The sequence below is a fragment of the Cupressus sempervirens genome, chromosome 8 (genome assembly GCF_028749045.1).
Source record: "Cupressus sempervirens isolate cs-2001-9-10 chromosome 8, ASM2874904v1, whole genome shotgun sequence".
Lineage (NCBI taxonomy): Eukaryota > Viridiplantae > Streptophyta > Pinopsida > Cupressales > Cupressaceae > Cupressus > Cupressus sempervirens.
Window position 1 is genome coordinate 395,957,738 of NC_143125.1, and position 17,344 is coordinate 395,975,081.

Genomic DNA, 17,344 nt, shown 5'->3' on the forward strand with positions numbered 1-17,344 from the left:
TTTGAAGTTCTTGAGATCTGACAAAGGAGGAGAGCTTATCTCTAATGAATTCAACATATTCTGCAATGGTAAAGGAATCAAAAGGCAGATTTCAACACCTACATCCATTCCACAAAATGGAATAGCTTAAAGGAGAAACAGATTAATCATGGATTGTGCTGCTTTTTAATTGTTTAAGTGGTATTTGGCAAGATTTGGAAAGGAAATAGGTAAAAGTTTGAAGTTCTTGAGATCTAACAGAGGAGGAGAGCTTATCTCTAATGAATTCAACATATCTTGCAATGATAAAGGAATCAAAAGGCAGATCTCAACACCTACATCCCCTCCACAAAATGGAATAGCTTAAAGGAGAAATAGATTAATCATGGATTGTGCTAGAACAATGTTGATGGAGAAGAATGTGCCACATAAATAATAGAGAGAAACTGTAAGTATAATAGTTTATACTTTGAACTGAGTACAAGTCAAGAAGGGTACAAACATTATGCCCTTCGAGTTAAGGTATGGGTATGCACCTAATGTGAAATCTTTTAAAGTGTTTGGAAGAAAATGTAATATACTGAAGGTCAACAACAATAGAAAACTTGATGCTAAAATTGATTAAGGCATATTCCTAGATATTCCACTAAGAGTAAATCTTATAGGTGTTTGAACTCTACACTAACAAATTTGTGGAAAGTAAAAATGTGAAAGTTGATGAATATGCATAAAATAATGAAGTTGAATGCAAGACAAAACCTAAAGACTACAACACATTCACATATGTCAATGAAGGTGTTTCTTACACCTTAGTTGAGCCAAAGAATAAAGCTAATGGGCAACAAGAAATAGTGAATGTCGAATTGTAGCATCAGGAAGCCAAGCAACAAACTGTAAGTATCGAGCATTAGCGAAATGATGTCAAGATACATGAAGAGGATGTCAAACATTAGGAAGACAACGTCAAGAAAGAAAAAATTCAAGCAAAACCAAAAGCATAGATACAAAATGATTAAAATAAATTATCAAGAAGAACCTAAAGAAGAAGAAAAAAGAAAATAACCTATATTGGAAAAGTATGTGAGAAGACGCCATGCACCTAAACAAATCATTAGAAAGAAAGAATATAGAGTTATGACTAGGAAAATACTGAGGAGTGATACGTGTTTACTTTGTGAAATTGAGCCTAAATTGGTAAAAGATGCTTTCGATAAAGAAGATTAGATTCAATCAATGAATGAAGAAATTGAACAAATAGAGAAAACAAAACCTGATCATTGGTACCTAGACCAAAGGACAAGAGTGTTATTGGAACCAAGTGGGTATTCAGGAATAAGCTAAAGGAAAAAGGAGAAGTCACAAGGAATAAGGCTAGATTGATATGCAACAAACATGCACAAGAAGAAGGTTTTGACTATGGGGAATTGTTTGCCGCAGTTATAAGATTGGAAAGAGTTACAACATTACTTGCATATTTAGCTTACGAAGGATTTAAAGTGTACCAAATGGATGTAAAATCTTCATTTCTGAATGGAATACTAGAATAAGAGGTTTACATTGAACAACTAGAAGGATTTGTTGATCCTAGCAAGAAGAACATGGTATGTAAAAAGAACAAAGCTCTATATGGATTGAAACAAGCCCCTAGAGCATGGTATGAAAGGCTACATAATTATTTTGTAAAGATTGGTTTTGAAAGAACTAATGATAACAATAATCTATATTTGAAAATTGAAGGTGGTAAATGGATATTGTTAGTTGAAATATTTGTGGATGATATCATATTTGGAGGACACTATCCATTATGCAAATCATTTGCAGATGAGATGCAGAGGGAGTTTGAAATGTCTATGTTTGGAAAAATCAAATTCTTTGTTGGTTTACAAGTATATCATATGAATAAATGTATCTACATTACTCAATCAAAATACATCAAGGAGATACTAAATTTTTTTTTAGGATGGAAGACTCAAGACCAATCAACACACCTATGGCTACTAGACATAGGCTATCTAAGAATGATGATTCTACTGATGTGAACCAAACATTGTATAAGATCAATGATTGGGAAATTATAATATGTTGATCATAGAAGACTTGATATTGCATTAGAAGTTGGTATTGTTGCAAGTTTTCTGCAAATCTTAAGGAGAATAACATGATGGTAGTGAAGAGAATACTAAGATATCTGAATGAAACAAAGGACTATGACTTATATTACAAGAAAAATGACATGTTTGAACTGATAGCGTATACAAATGTTGATTGGGCAAGCAATGTGGATGATAGAAAATGTACAAGTAGTGGAGCTTTCTTTGTAGGAAAGAGACTAGTTTCTTGGACAAGTAAGAAGCATAACTACATTTCACAAACAAAAATAGAAGTTGAATATGTAGCAACAACAATGAATTGTTCAAACATTGTCTGGATCAAGCAATAGTTGAAAGGGATGAAGGAAGAGATCACTAATCATGTTGTTATCTATTATAACAACACAACTTCTATAAATATATCAAAGAACACTGTAATGCACACAAAGACCAAGCATATTACTATCAAGTATCAACACTTGAGAGAGTTGGTCCTAGACAAAGAAGTGATATTGGAATATGTAAACACCAAGGAGAAAATAGCTAATATTTTCACTAAGGCTTTACCTAATGAAATGTCCCTTTTTCTGATTTTATATGATATTTCAAGCCTCTAATCAAATTTTCAAAATCAAACAACCAATATTACAAAGATCTACCAATTTCTCAATAAACCCCAAATTGGGTATGTCCGAAATAGTGCCAAAAACTTCACAACTTCACAAATTATTAATAAATCTAAAAATGGACATTTTTATAGAAATTTCAGCATAATAACATCCTACAAAATGAAATTTCTAGATCTATATAGCATTTACACAACAACTCACAAACGTAGGACAAAAATTATGCTCATCGGGCTCTCGAAATTAACACAAAAATGTTCGAAAACACCACAAAAACACTAATAATCTATCTCAGAAGTTTAATCATGTATCAATACATATATTCAACTCTATTTTAACATCTTAAAGTCTGAAATACAGCAGAAACCCAAACTGATATGAAATACTCAACTGAAAACACCAAACTCTTACAAAAAATACACCCGAAAATCCACAAATTTGCACTGTTTAGCACAAGGGCAAACTCTGCATGAGCTTGCACATGGAATGGCTTCAAAATCCCATCCTTAGCCTTCCTAAAAACCTACAAACTCTCATCCTTGGGTCTCCTTCTCCATAGGTTTGGCAGCCTCTAAAGAACAACAAAGTAATAAGCGAAAATCAAGCTCTGGAATGATCCCAAAATGCCTCCAAATCCCTTAAAAGAGGGCATAAACCTAACTCATGTCCAAGAGGAGTTAATAAAACATATTTTAATAATAATTTTTATTTATTAGTCCATTGGTTTCCAAAGATTAGCCCCTTTTTCTGAAACTTCACCTTTTTTGGGTCTGCCTGCGTTAGCAAAGACTATTATTTTTAAATATTTAAAAAGGGGACATGACAATTCCTCCCCTCCCAAATATTGCTTGTCCTCAAGAAATGAAGATTGAAATGTTCAAGAATATGTGCTCCTTCCTAAGTTGCATCCTCTAGTGGTAATCCTTTCCATTTGACCAAATGCTCTATGATGCTCCTGTTTCTCAATCTTTTCTCTCTTGTATCCAAAATCTCTTCTGGTATCAAAACTAATTTTCCTTCATCATCAAGAGGTGGTAATTCTATAGATACTATGGTCTACTAGCCTAGAACCTTCTTCAGGCAAGATACATGGAAAACATTATGTATTTTGATGTTTGGTAGGAGCTCCAATTCATAAGCTACCTCTCCTACCTTCTTGGTGATCTTATAAGGCCCATAGAACCTTGGATTGAGTTTCTCTACCCCACTCCTCTTCAAGGTGCTTTGCTTATATGGATGCAACCTGACAAATACCAAATCTCCCACCTCAAAAGTTCTTTCAGTCCTTTTCCTATCAGCATACAACTTTTGTTGGTTCTGTGCATGTTGTAGATTATCCTTGAGGAACCTTATTATGTCTTGGCTTTGCTTGATGAAATCACTTGCTGCAAGTACTCTACTATCTGAAAGTACTAAATCAACAAAGGAAAGGGCATCATAATCATAAAGAGCATGAAAAGGAGGCATACCAATAGACATGTGATGAGATGTATTGTAACAATACTCCCCTAGGTGCAACCATTTCACCCAAGCATGTTGTTGATTTGAAACATAGTTCCTCAAATATCCCTCTATCCATTTATTAACTATCTCTGTTTGTCCATCTGTTTGAGGGTGATAGCTAGTACTGGGAGTGAGTTCAGTTCCTGCCAAATGAAAGAGCTCCTTCCAAAAAGAGCTGAGGAATCTACTGTCTCGGTCACTGACAATGTTTCTAGGCAAGCCATGTAATCTAAAAATCTCCTTGAAGAACAATTCGGCCACTTGTGATGCCTTGAAATCAGATGTGATAGGAAAGAAATGTGCATACTTAGTTAGTCTATCTACCACCACATATATGCAATCCTTACCTTGAACCTTGGGCAACCCGGTGATGAAGTCCATGGAAATACTTTTCCATTTTTATTCAGGAATAGGAAGTGGCTGCAACAACCCTGCAGGAAAATTTTGCTCACTCTTGCTTTGTTGCCATACCATACATTGCTTAATGTGTTTAAGGACATCCTCCCTCATACCCTTCCATGAAAGCTGCTCTCGAATTTTCCTATATGTCTTGAAGTATCCCTGGTGACCAACCAAAGGTGTGTCATGAAAGGCCCTCAATATCCTCTCCTTAGTTTTTGATCCTGGCACTAAGAAGATCCTATTCTTGTAATAAATCAATTCATCAACAACCTTGTACCTGTTATCATCCACTAACTTATCCAAAATCTTGGTGGCAAAGGAATCTTTAGCATACTCTAAAATTATGGAGACTTTCCAATCAGCAGAGGTAGATGTTAAGGAACATAGAGTGGGCTTTCTTGAGAGAGCATCAGCAACCACATTATTCTTTCCTTTCATGTATTCAATATCAAAATTATAAGCTTGAAATTTGCTTACCCATTTTTGTTGATGATCATTCAAATCTCTTTGGTTCAAGAAGAACCTGAGGCTATTATGGTTTGTCTTTACAATGAATCTCCCACATACCAAATATTGTCTAAACTTATGAAGTACATGCATGATTGCCAACATTTCCTTATCATAGATGGAGTAACCTTTCTCTGATTGATTTAGTTTTCTACTCTCAAATGCTATTGGATGTCCCCTTTGAGTTAGGACAGCCCCTATACCTTCTCCAGAAGCATCACATTCAACAATAAAAGGTAAAGAGAAATTTGAAATTGCAAGCACAGGACATGAACTCATTACCTTCTTAAGCTTATCAAATGTTTTTTGTGTCTCTTCTGTCCAAACAAAAGCTCCTTTCTTTGTCAAATCAGTCAAGGGGGCAGCAAGCTGAGAAAATCCCTTGGCAAATCTCCTATAGTAGCTACACAACCCAAATAAACCTCTCAACTGTGTAAGATTAGTGGGTGGAGGCCAATCCAAAATTGCTTGAATTTTTTGTTGATCAACCTGTACTCCTTTAGAACTTATAATATGTCCCAAATATAGGATCTCTGTTAAACCAAACTCACATTTAGATAGCTTAGCATAGAAAGATTACTACTCCAAGATTCCCAAAACAGTGTCTATGTGCTTCAGATGCTCTTCCCATGTTTTACTGTAAATCAAGATATCATCAAAAAATACCAAAACAATTTTTCGAAGATGCTGGTTGAATACCTTATTCATAAAAGATTGGAATGTTGCAGGTGCATTAGTGAGGCCAAATGGCATAACAAGAAATTCAAAGTGCCCATAGTGACATCTGAAAGCAGTCTTTTCCACATTTTCACCCCTCATTCGGATTTGATGGTACCTTGATCTTAAGTCAATTTTTGAGAAGTATACAACACCATGTAACTCATCAATGAGTTCATCTATGCATGGTATGGGATACCTATTTTTTATGGTCTTCTTGTTTAGAGCCCTGTAGTCTATACACATTCTCATTGTACCATCCTTTTTCTTGACAAGTACCACAGATGGTGCAAATGGACTAGAGCTAGGCCTTATGAATCCCATGTCCAGGAGTTCCTTAATAGTTTTTTCAATTTCTTCCTTATAACCTCTTGGATGGTGGTATGGTGTTGTTATAACTAGTCTGGTACCCTGTTCTAACTCTATAACATGCTCAAAACCTCTATCTGGTGGTAATCCTAGAGGCAAGTCATTGAAAACTATACTATGCTTATCAAGAATATTTTGAATTTCAAAATAAAAATTACCTTGATTCTTTGGAGAGCTTGTTGGATGGATTATGACTCCTGCTGCCCATGCTACTTGTCCTCTTTGAAAAGTCCTCTCCATCCTCTTTGCAGAGACTGTCTTAGGTGCTCCATTTGATAAGCCTCTCAATAAGACTTCTTTCCCATTGGAATGAAATTTAAACTCCATAGTTTGATGGTTCATGTAATAGCCTCCAATAGAGTGCAACCATTGAATACCCAATACAAGATCTGTCTCCCCAATGCCAACAACATAGAAGTCATCACATAACTCATAATCTCCTAAGGTCATCTTGAGTTGTTTCACCGCCCGTGTGCAAGGCATAGTGAATCCATCAGCTACAGTAACATTGAATCCTTCAAAATCTTCTGCTTTAAGCCCTCTTTTCATGACAAATCCCTCATCAATAAAATTGTGAGTTGCCCCACTATCAAGAAGAATTGTCAACCTTTGCCCTGCTAGTACCCCTCGAATTCGAAAGGGATGGTATCTTGAGACTCCTGATAATGCTGCTAAAGTGTCATCCTTGCTGATTTCTTTTTCTTTCTCTTCTACTACCTCCTCCATAGTGTCATGAAATTCCTCATGCTCATCTAAATCAGATTCTGAAGCAACTTCAATATAGTGCACTTGACCTTTCCCCAAACATCTGTGTCCTAGAACCCATGGTTCTCTACGAGTAAAACAAAGCTTTTTCCTTTGTAATTCACTCCTAGTCTCTTCATCTACCTTCTTTTTTGCCACATTTATCACATCTTTTGGTGGTAGTGTTGGGAAAGTCTTTTTCTGAAAATTCCCCTTATGTTGGCAAAGATTTGGGGGTTTTTGATTAGTGACTGGTTTCATAGGCATGCAAGTTTCAAGTTGCAAGCTTCTTTTGATAGCTTCCTGTAAGGTTGAGGGTGAGAAAGCCTTAACCAAACCCTTAACAGAATCTTCTAAACCATCAAGAAAAAGATAAACAATCCTCTTTTCACTCATATCAGGTACCATAACAACCACTTTTTGAAACTCTTCTATATACTCATTAACTGATTTGGTTTGCTTCAACTTTGACAATTCTTTAAAGTACTCTTCATCATCCTTGAGGTCAAATCTATCTATCACTCTTTGACTGAAATCATCAAATGTAGTTACCTGATCATGACCTTGAGTAGTCATTCCATGATACCACCAATCATAGGCTACATCTTTCAAGTGTAGACTTGCAAATTGAACAGCATCACTCTCCTTCATGGGGTTAAGTGTGAAGAAAGTCTGTAATTTTTGTAGCCATGCTCTAGCTGAAATTTTATTTGTTCCATCAAAAGTAGCTGCTGTAAACTTGCTTATTTTATTTTTGAGCTCTCTTCCACTTATGTCATGCTCCCCCTTGTTCTCTTTCTTGGACATCAAAGTGTTCATCATATCCACATATTCTCTAAAAGGAACCGAACTACGAAAGTCATCATCTAAGCCATTGTAAGTAGCTCTTAATGCAATCAAGTTACCTGTAACCTCTTCTACAGGATTAAGGGCTAGATTTGGTACTAGTGGCTCATCTGCAGGAAAGAAAATAGTTTTTTTTGATTTAGAGGGTGTGGGTTTCAAATTTATTGGATCCTATGAAGTGCTCCCTCTCTCATTAATAGATGCAACTCCTTGCAATTTTTCTATCAATATCTGCAAAGCCTCTCTAGTTTCTGCCAAACTATCCACTGTTTGCTTTTGAGTATTTTGGATGTCTTGAAAAAAATTCTTTGCCATCTCATCTTGATCAGCCATGCTTTTTCCTTCCTTGGATTTTGTACTTCTACTTTTAACTAGAAGTTTGATCAAAATTTCTTTATTCTTTTCTCGTTGCAAATATCTCTTTTCTCTTTCACTTGGTTGCATGCAAACTTCTATAAACCCTCAGGCTGGCAAGATCATAGCTTTGATACCACTGAAATGTCCCTTTTTATGATTTTATATGATATTTCAAGCCTCTAATCAGATTTTCAAAATCAAACAACCAATATTACAAAGATCCACCAATTTCTCAATAAACCCCAAATCGGGTATGTCCGAAATAGTGCCAAAAACTTCACAACTTCACAAATTATTAATAAATCTGAAAGTGGACATTTTTACAAAAATTTCAGCAGCATAATGGCCTACAAAATGGCATTTCCAGATCTGCATAGTATTTACACAACAGCTCACAAATGAGGACAAAAACTATGCTCATCGGGCTCCCGAAATTAACACAAAAATGCCCGAAAACACCACAAAAACACTAATAATCTATCTCATAAGTTTAATCACATCCCAATACATATATTTAGCTCTATTTTAACATCTTAAAGTCTGAAATATAGCAGCAACCCAAATTGATATGAAATACTCAACTGAAAACACCAAACTCTTACAAAAAATACACCCGAAAACTCACAAATTTGCACTGTTCAGCACAAGGGCAAACTCTGCATGAGCTTGCACATGGAATGGCTTCAAACTCCCATCCTTAGCCTTCCTGAAAACCTACAAACTCCCATCCTTGGGTCTCCTCCATAGGTTTGGCAGCCTCTGAAGAACAACAAAGCAATAAGCAAAAATCAAGCTCTGGAATGAGCCCAAAATGCCTCCAAATCCCTTAAAAGAGGGCATAACCCTAACTCACATCCAAGAGGGGTCAATAAAACATATTTTAATAATAATTTGTATTTATTAGTCCATTGGTTTCCAAAGATTAGCCCCTTTTGCCGAAACTTCACCTTTTTTGGGCCTGCCTACGTTAGCAAAGATTATTATTTTTAAATATTTGAAAAGGGGACATAACACCTAATGATGCACATGAGTATCTAAGAGGTAAATTAGGGGTGATTCCCCTAGCTAAGGTACTGAAGCTTAGATGGAGCTCTGCATCAAATGAGTTGATCAAAATATCTTACAAAGTTGTTGCAAAAAGTGATACTTAAGGAGTTGCCTAAAGTAGTGTAGAGAGGAACACAATGTTGTATCAGTCATAAGAATAAATGATAGACAGTGAATAAGATTCTAAAGTAATCATGTGAAGATATCTACATGGTAAAGATGTATGAGATAAATGAAGTGTCTTTGGCATTGTTGTCAAAGAGGGAGACAATATGCAATTACCATATGAAGAAGTAGTTATTCATGAAGAGTTAAAAAAATGTTGCAAAGAGGGAGAATATATGCAAGGTGTTTCTAGCAATACAAAGGAAACTAATTGATTTCATGATTTGATATGATAGAGGGAGCCTGTGTGATTGCATATCAGAGCTGCATGGATGAGAAACATAATGAAACTAAAAAAAGGAGATTACTAGACATAGACATGAGAATCAGAATGAAACTAAGGATATTAAAAAATGTTTGATATTGAACACAGAGGTGGATACTCAAAGCAATTACATGTCTTGGATTGCATGGTAATTAGAGGTGTTGCCATCAATACCAAAGAGGGAGATTGTTGGAAACTACAATTGGAACAATTGTTATATTGTCATTCATGTCAAACCTTATTAGTAAGACAATTTCTATTTCAGTAGAGTGCCATGTCAAGATGATTGATGAAGAGGTTTTGAGAAGAAAGACATAATAGAAGGACCTAGAGGAAAGGTTGAGTTATGAGGAACTACAATGGGCACTTGAATAGTTAGACTTTGATAAGATAATATGATTTTTTAATCATAACCTAAGTGAAGAAGACATTTGTATTGAAGCCTAGAAGAAGTGATCAATAGAAGACTAAATGCATAGAATTGACCAAGAAAAAATAAAATTAAGGAACTCAAAGTTTAAGCTGAGTGATGCTAGAGTTGACCAAACGACAGTATAAGCCAAGGAAGATATAGTGTCAACCAAGCATCAGTAAATGTGTTGAATAGAACAATTGGTAGTGATCGAGTAATTCAATGATGACTGAGTATCATAACCTAGTGTTGGCCAAGGGACATCATTTGATAGGTTATGAGGAAATCAAGTCTTCTAGTTGACAAAATTTATTTCTTGGAATATGTAAAGTGTGTTGAAGATAAGGATGGATGACCTAGAGTATTTAATTCAAGGGAAATTGTGTTTGATCATTTCTATGCAAGAGTTCAAATAGAAATTTGGAGAAGTTTCTAGAGGAGAAAAGAGGAAACAAAATGATGAAAGGATTTAATGAATCTAACCAAACTCTAAGATCTATGGTGATGTTTAATCAACAAAAGATCATAATTACCTATTTAAGGAGATACAAGGGCTAAATTTGAGGAGGTTAGTTGAGTTGGTAAAGACCTTAACAAGGTTGGAGTAGTTGTTGGTTTTGTTGATTGACAAACTTGAGTAGAAGGCTAAACAATGAAGTGTTGAGGTGAAGAGTTATTGCTTGAAGGTATGACAAATGAATAAGTAATGAAGATGTTAATGGATGCTAGTTAACAAGTCAGATGTTGAACCAAATTATGATTTGTATTTGCAAAGTGAGTTGTATTTGTCAGATCAACCTTTTGTTACTTTCTAACCATTATATTAGCATTGAAATCCTTTAATCAAGGTTGACCTAATAGTCATATGTAAATCTTTTAATCAAGGTGATATTCTAATATAATGTTCTAAAGTCCTCTAACAAGGACACTCTTAATAGGGCAATTAAATTGTTTAACAAGGTCACATTTAACAATGTGTTTTGTAACCTTTTATAGAATTGGCTCCTAATAGAGCTCACTTTAGAAGAGTGAAAAATTGATAACATGTTGCTGGTGGTTTTTTCTAAATTGGGTTTCCACGTTAAATCCTAGTGTGATACTTGTGTGGATGTCATTTAAGATATTTTACTATTATTGTTTTACATTTTGCAAGTTTGTTACTATTAGGATAATGGACTACATGTCTATGTTACTAATTATAATCTATAGAGACTGAGCTATTCAATGTTTAGATTTGGACTATTTGAAGTGATGAAAAGTTTAATTAGTACATCTAGACATGAGGATAACTGATTCACCCCCCTCTCAATTATTCTAAATCATTCTAATGCTAGAAATGTATTTCTTGCATTATCTCACCTTGATGAGTGTAGGAATTTGAGGCTTGAAGTATTAGTTTTATGGTTGAATGCTTTTCTATTTTTGAACAAATATAATGATGGAATAGTTTTCCCTTTGTAGTTGTCTTTACTTACATTTTTATGTTTCCTTTTGGAGGTAAAAATGAAAAGTGGTTGAATGAAAATAACAAGGACTGTATAGAAACTCTTCCATTCCACTAGACTGTTGCAAGTACTTTGCAAAAAATTGTTGTTGAGAAACTAATGAAGTGTATAAGGATCTCTTTGGAAATTAACTCTCTTACTAGGAATAATGACAAGTTTAACAAGATCACTTCCAGTTGTTATGGGATAACATGCTTGTGATGTATTCTTTCTAATGCAAATTTTAACATAGGTATTGGTAAACCACAATTGTTTATGTATTTCAAGATTCTATTAAAAATACTATTTTATACATAAAATATTCTAATTTAAACTAATATGTTTCTTTTTCAGGTTTAAAATCAAGCTAATTTTTTTGTTCTCTTTGAAATTTGTCTTCCTTAAAATTTATTTTCTTTTAACATTTATTAGCTAAGACCATGTTCTTTCAATTATTGTTGAAAATATTCTCCAACTATACATTTTTTTAGAAGCCAATGAATCCCAAGAAGATGTCCTCAATTTTCTTTTATCAACAATAATTATGCTTGCCTTTGTATAGTCAAGCTTTGCTCTTATTTAATATATAATTCCCTTTTAGTTTAGTATTTCTTATTCTTAGAACAAAAAATAAATTATTGTTGGAGTGTTATTAAATTTGATATTAGTTTAATTATTTGTCAGCTAAATCTGGGATTTATATTGTGCTATAATATATGTGCAAACAATTTTCAATATCCAATAAGACTATTGGATTTTCCCATTTTTTTTTTCACTTGATTATCATTGTGCAAGTTCAAGTTTAAAGGAGTTAACTGTAAATTATATGTATTTTTTAAGACTTGTAGACCATTAACCAAATGTATATTTTTTCATTATCCTTAACATTGGTAGACATAAGCTACATTTAATAGTCATTCATATTGTGCAGGGTGAAGACCATGTCAAGTTTGAAAACTTCTCCAAAAGTGGGTGTGCCGTCATGATAAGTTAAAATTGATAGCTAAAATCTATTAATGGTCTAGAGAGTGTAGAAGATGATGATTGAAATAATTTTTGACATTTTTTCATCTCCAACACATAAATCTTTATCTATATGTACATTCCTGAGTTGCCTTTCTTCACACATGTTCATCTTTCTATATATAGCTTCCATTTTCTTTAACTTTAATGCAAACTTAGTCTAGAACAACAAACAAATTATGCCTGCCTTTTTTTTAATGAAGATCCAAATGTTTCCTATTGCTTTGGGCTTTTATAAATCCAATCTTTGGGGATAAAGACCAAGTCATCCCCACATTGGATGGGAACTACTCAATATTTTAAGGAATTAATGGTCAATTGACTTGTCTACATACTTTACATTTTGTTTGTTTTAAGTGATGTATTCTCCAATTTTTCTTTTATATAAATCAAAGCAACAATAAATTGTATAAATTCCAGAAGTATAAAATTTTGGGGGAATTGTAACAAAGGAAGGAAATGTGTGAAAATGTTTTGTATAGTTTTATTTTATAATATTTGTAAAATTTTAGTCTGACCATTATTCTCATAACTTATTTCCAATTTGTAATTATATCAAACTCTATCTTTATAAAAAGATACTAAATTATTTTTTATTTAAAATTTAGACAATGTACATAATTTTAGATAATGTATGAAATTGTATGTAGAACATCGTTCCTTATGTATTTGTTTGGCCTCTGGGCCAAAATCTTGTGATGGTCATCTAGGCCTTGGTTCTTCCCTTGACATGATTCCCACTCACCATCCTCTAAAACCAATAACACAACACAATTATCTATCATTTAAAGAAATTATTTTGGCATCTACCGATATCCTAATCATGGGGGGCGCACCATGATGCTTTATTATGCAAATCAAAATAGTCAATGTGCTGCCAAGGTTTTTTTTTGAAATGTATTCTTTCAAGAATCACACATTATCTTGTTCTTAGACTAGATTGGTAACTAAGTAATCTAATTCAAACGTTCATTTCACAAATTGGAAATGCAAAGTTTCTTCTCAGCCTCACTTTTGTTTGTATCATTCTTATCAACAATTTAATTGTCATTCTCTTATCAATCCCTTAAATTAGATAGGGTCTTGTTCAATCATGATGTCCCACTCTTTACTCCACCATTTGTTTGGTGGCATTTTCTGCCTTGTAATAATCCAATTTGATTTTTTAAAATTTTTTTAAATTTCTAATTTCATGTGTTTTGACCCAATCTAACAAGGTCACAATCGATCTAATGACAATGATTAGCAAATTTAAAACAAAAGTAGGTTGATAAACAACCACCTACTATGCATATTTAAACATAAGCATTTGTACCCTTTCTATCCCATTTGATCTATGTAGAGGAATTGAAGTGTTTCTAAAACAACTTTCAAATGATAAAGTGACGCCTATTATACAAATACTGAGAATATTGTCAAGAGGTAGGCTTTCCTAGAATGTGGGATGCTTGAAAAAGTTTATTACAATAGAGAAAGATTGATGCTTTGGCTCTAATTTTTCACACTCTTTTTCAAGATGTTGAAGATGTTCAAACAAAGGTGTCTAAAATTGTTCAAGATTTTACCATTTTAGTTGTGCAAGAAAATTGATAGGATAAAAATTTACTTAAGATTTGGTTACGAAAGAGATCCAAGAGATAACAAAGGATATCAAGGTTATTGAGGCCCAACTAAAAAACACTTTTTAATAGATTCAACACAACTAGATCTTCATTATATGGCTTGTTAGTAATCACTTAGAGGAAAAGCTCTAATTTCTTTAATCATAAAGATTTTGGTAGACAATTGTATTAAACCTTTTTACATTGATGTTTCAAAGTACACTTCATGATCCATCAATATGAAGAGGGTGTAATTGATGTGCAATTATAAAGATAACTCCTTAAAAAAAGATAAGAGAATTGATGGATATGGAATTATGGGGGTTATGAGAGGACCTCAAGTCAATGGAAAAAAAAAACACAATTAGAGAAAATTAAAAAAATTCATTACCCTTGGGCATTCTTTTAAGTTTCTTTTATTTTAATTCCTTATTTTTTGTACTTGGTGTTCTTCAGTGAATTTACAGTGATTTATTTTGCTTCCCACCTCGTTTGAAAGGTGCTTGAATAATACATATTATTGACACCATTTTAAAGTCTATTCGACTGCAGGTTTCAAAGTAGAAGATAATGCAAAAGATGAGTGTTCATTGACTAATGGTTGTTGTGTTGCAGTCCACACTTTTAAATTTGTTACACGTATATTAATCAAACAATTTACATTTGAATTGATTTTAATAGGATAATCCTGAATGTTTTACTTCAAATCAAAACCCAAAATAGCTATTAGATCACACAACAATTACAATGAATTTAAGCTATGTTATTTATATTGGGAGGAAGTTACAATGAATGCCTTTTTAAATGTTATCTAGATTTCATTTTGGGTTAATGGTTATTGAAAATTTTTCTTTTTCTTCAAACTCTCTTTCTTTTAATTGTTCCCTTTCTGGTAACCACATAAATAATGGAAGATTTTAAGTTGTATATAATTTTCCTTTTGTTTTTTATCTTATAGAGTGCCTTCAATTTTCAGATTTACACTATTTAAGATGTTAACAATTTTTTCATTAATTTTTGTTTTACTTAAAATATTTAAAAAAATACTATAGAATGTCTATAAAATCTTTACTTGTACCATATTTACTATTTAAAAAAATAATAAAAATATACAGCCATTTGATATAGACTAATATTTTAGTCCCCTTGCACATCCTTCGGGTGCAAGTGATGGTAATAATTAGTTGTACTCCTACCCGAACATCCGAGCAGAAGGGGGTAAAAATATATGTTTTAATTTATCTTCTTTTAGCAACGTCAATATTTGATATTACGATTTGGACATAAATTATGTAGGCATGCGGAACGACTGTGTATTTCTTCAGCTCTTGGGTTCGTGCATTGTTATGGTCGGTCTGTTTGCTCGTTAGCTAAAGAAGAAGAGGATAAATAATACTGAAGAAATGTCGTTTGATCGAGATTTATATAAAACAAAATTGTGTAATCTCTACGAGAGGAGTGGTCACTGTCCTCGACAAACTTGTTCATTTGCACACGGACACGCCGAACTACGGAATGGCAATGGTAATATTGGATCATCTTATTTTTCCTTTTCTTATTTAGCCTCCTACATATGCTTCTGCCTCTCTCACGCACTTCCAGTTTTCAAGGGCTGTACAAGATTTTCGGTACTAGCGTTTCCTGCACAATATTAAGTTACATTGCACTATTAATAGCAGTTGAATGTGAATGGATACCGTGGAGTACAAGCATGATTATGCACATGTTTGCGGCTTTGTTATAACTAACTATATAACTATATAAATATCTCGTAGGAACCGGGCCTTCTCTCTTGCAACTAACAAAAATAGGAGTTGAATAGTAATTTTACCAGATCTTCTTTTCTCTTGAGGGGCACATGTGTATTGATAAGCAAATGAGATGTTTCCAGTTCAACCTAAGGTGAAAGGAGAAATTAATGTCCATACAAATTTTCCTTCATTTTTTCGGTCTTGCTAAAACCCCAATTAGTTTGTTGTGGAATCATCCTGCTTCTGCAACCGACACGAAGTTAATTCTCTCCTATAACGCTGTATGAATGAATGAATGAATGTAGGATTTTAATGGAACGGCTCATGGGACCACGAGCCAAAGAGACCTAAACTAACTGCATGTTCTTTTCTAGCTCCGATCTCCTGCTATGGCTTTTGATAATCAAACTGGCAGTCAGTCTCATGTATAAGATACTTCTCCACTAGCAACGCTCAACTTTTTATCTGTAATCATTGAGCGCAATGTTTTGTAATGGCTAGTTTACCCCTGGTGTAGCCTATACGAGGACCCATATTACTGAAGTTTCCGTAACAAGGCATTACCTTGTTTAAATGTTATTGAAATTTGCACTCAGAGCTACATTCAACTCCTTTTTGCTCTCATCTATATCTCATAACTCCATTAGGGTTCCACTGGATTACATTCAGATTCCTACACCAGTGTTCATCCTACTAACCCATGCGGCATTCTGCAAGTTGGATATTTCGAGGATACAAGAAGTAGCTTGATTTCTTCTCAGTTGACAGCCTTTATCTTGACATGACCTCAACAACTAAGATTGCTTGGACCAAGGTAGGTCTTCTGTAGAGCCGACTATGAGTGTTTCGCTACGCAGGAAGAAAGTTTATTTCTTTATTTTATTATTACTTGCATGCTTATTGCTTTAGTATACCAATTATAAGCTAAGTTAATTAGCATATTGTATGTTGGATGTTTTTTCCTTAATGCTTTGCTCTGATTTTCATTGTGCTTGGTGATAGGTTTACTTCAATTGTTTTTGTAAATTAAGTTGAATTCATGTTATCTTGATCACTAGTAACACAAATTGTCACACTAGCCTAGTTGCAATGGTTATGGTGAACCATTTTGTTAATGCTTGGATGATTGTCATCTACTATGCTAAGCATCCCTCCTTTCCCATTACTAGCACACATTGTTTTGTTTGGCATGCCCAACATGACCCTTTTTTGTTCCCTTTATTCTCTATTGGAGCAAATTTGTAGGTTTATAAAATGCTGTCTTCCTTGTTGAATTCACGTTTACAATAGATTATGGGATCTCTCGAGGGTCCTCAAATCATAATTTTGAAGGCGCCATATAGTAGAGACTATTAGTGCTCCCCTTTGATCATAAGTTATAACATCTTCCCTTTCTTTGGCCAACTACCTTTTTCACATGTAACTATCACCATTTCATATGAGCTTCATCTCCCTT

General features: G+C 33.8%; 1 protein-coding gene across 2 annotated transcripts in view; it reads left to right on the plus strand.

Annotated features, from left to right (window-relative positions):
• Nucleotides 1-15,403: 15,403 nt before the first annotated feature.
• The window catches only part of LOC149542949 (Zinc finger C-x8-C-x5-C-x3-H type family protein), a 217,368-nt gene continuing 215,427 nt past the window's right edge, over nucleotides 15,404-17,344 (plus strand). For both annotated transcript variants that reach the window (XM_089797884.1, XM_089797885.1), the window contains exon 1: nucleotides 15,404-15,661. In XM_089797884.1, coding sequence (XP_089654010.1) covers nucleotides 15,541-15,661 — 121 coding nt within the window. In that variant the 5' untranslated portion in view covers nucleotides 15,404-15,540. The remainder of the gene's footprint in view (nucleotides 15,662-17,344) is intronic.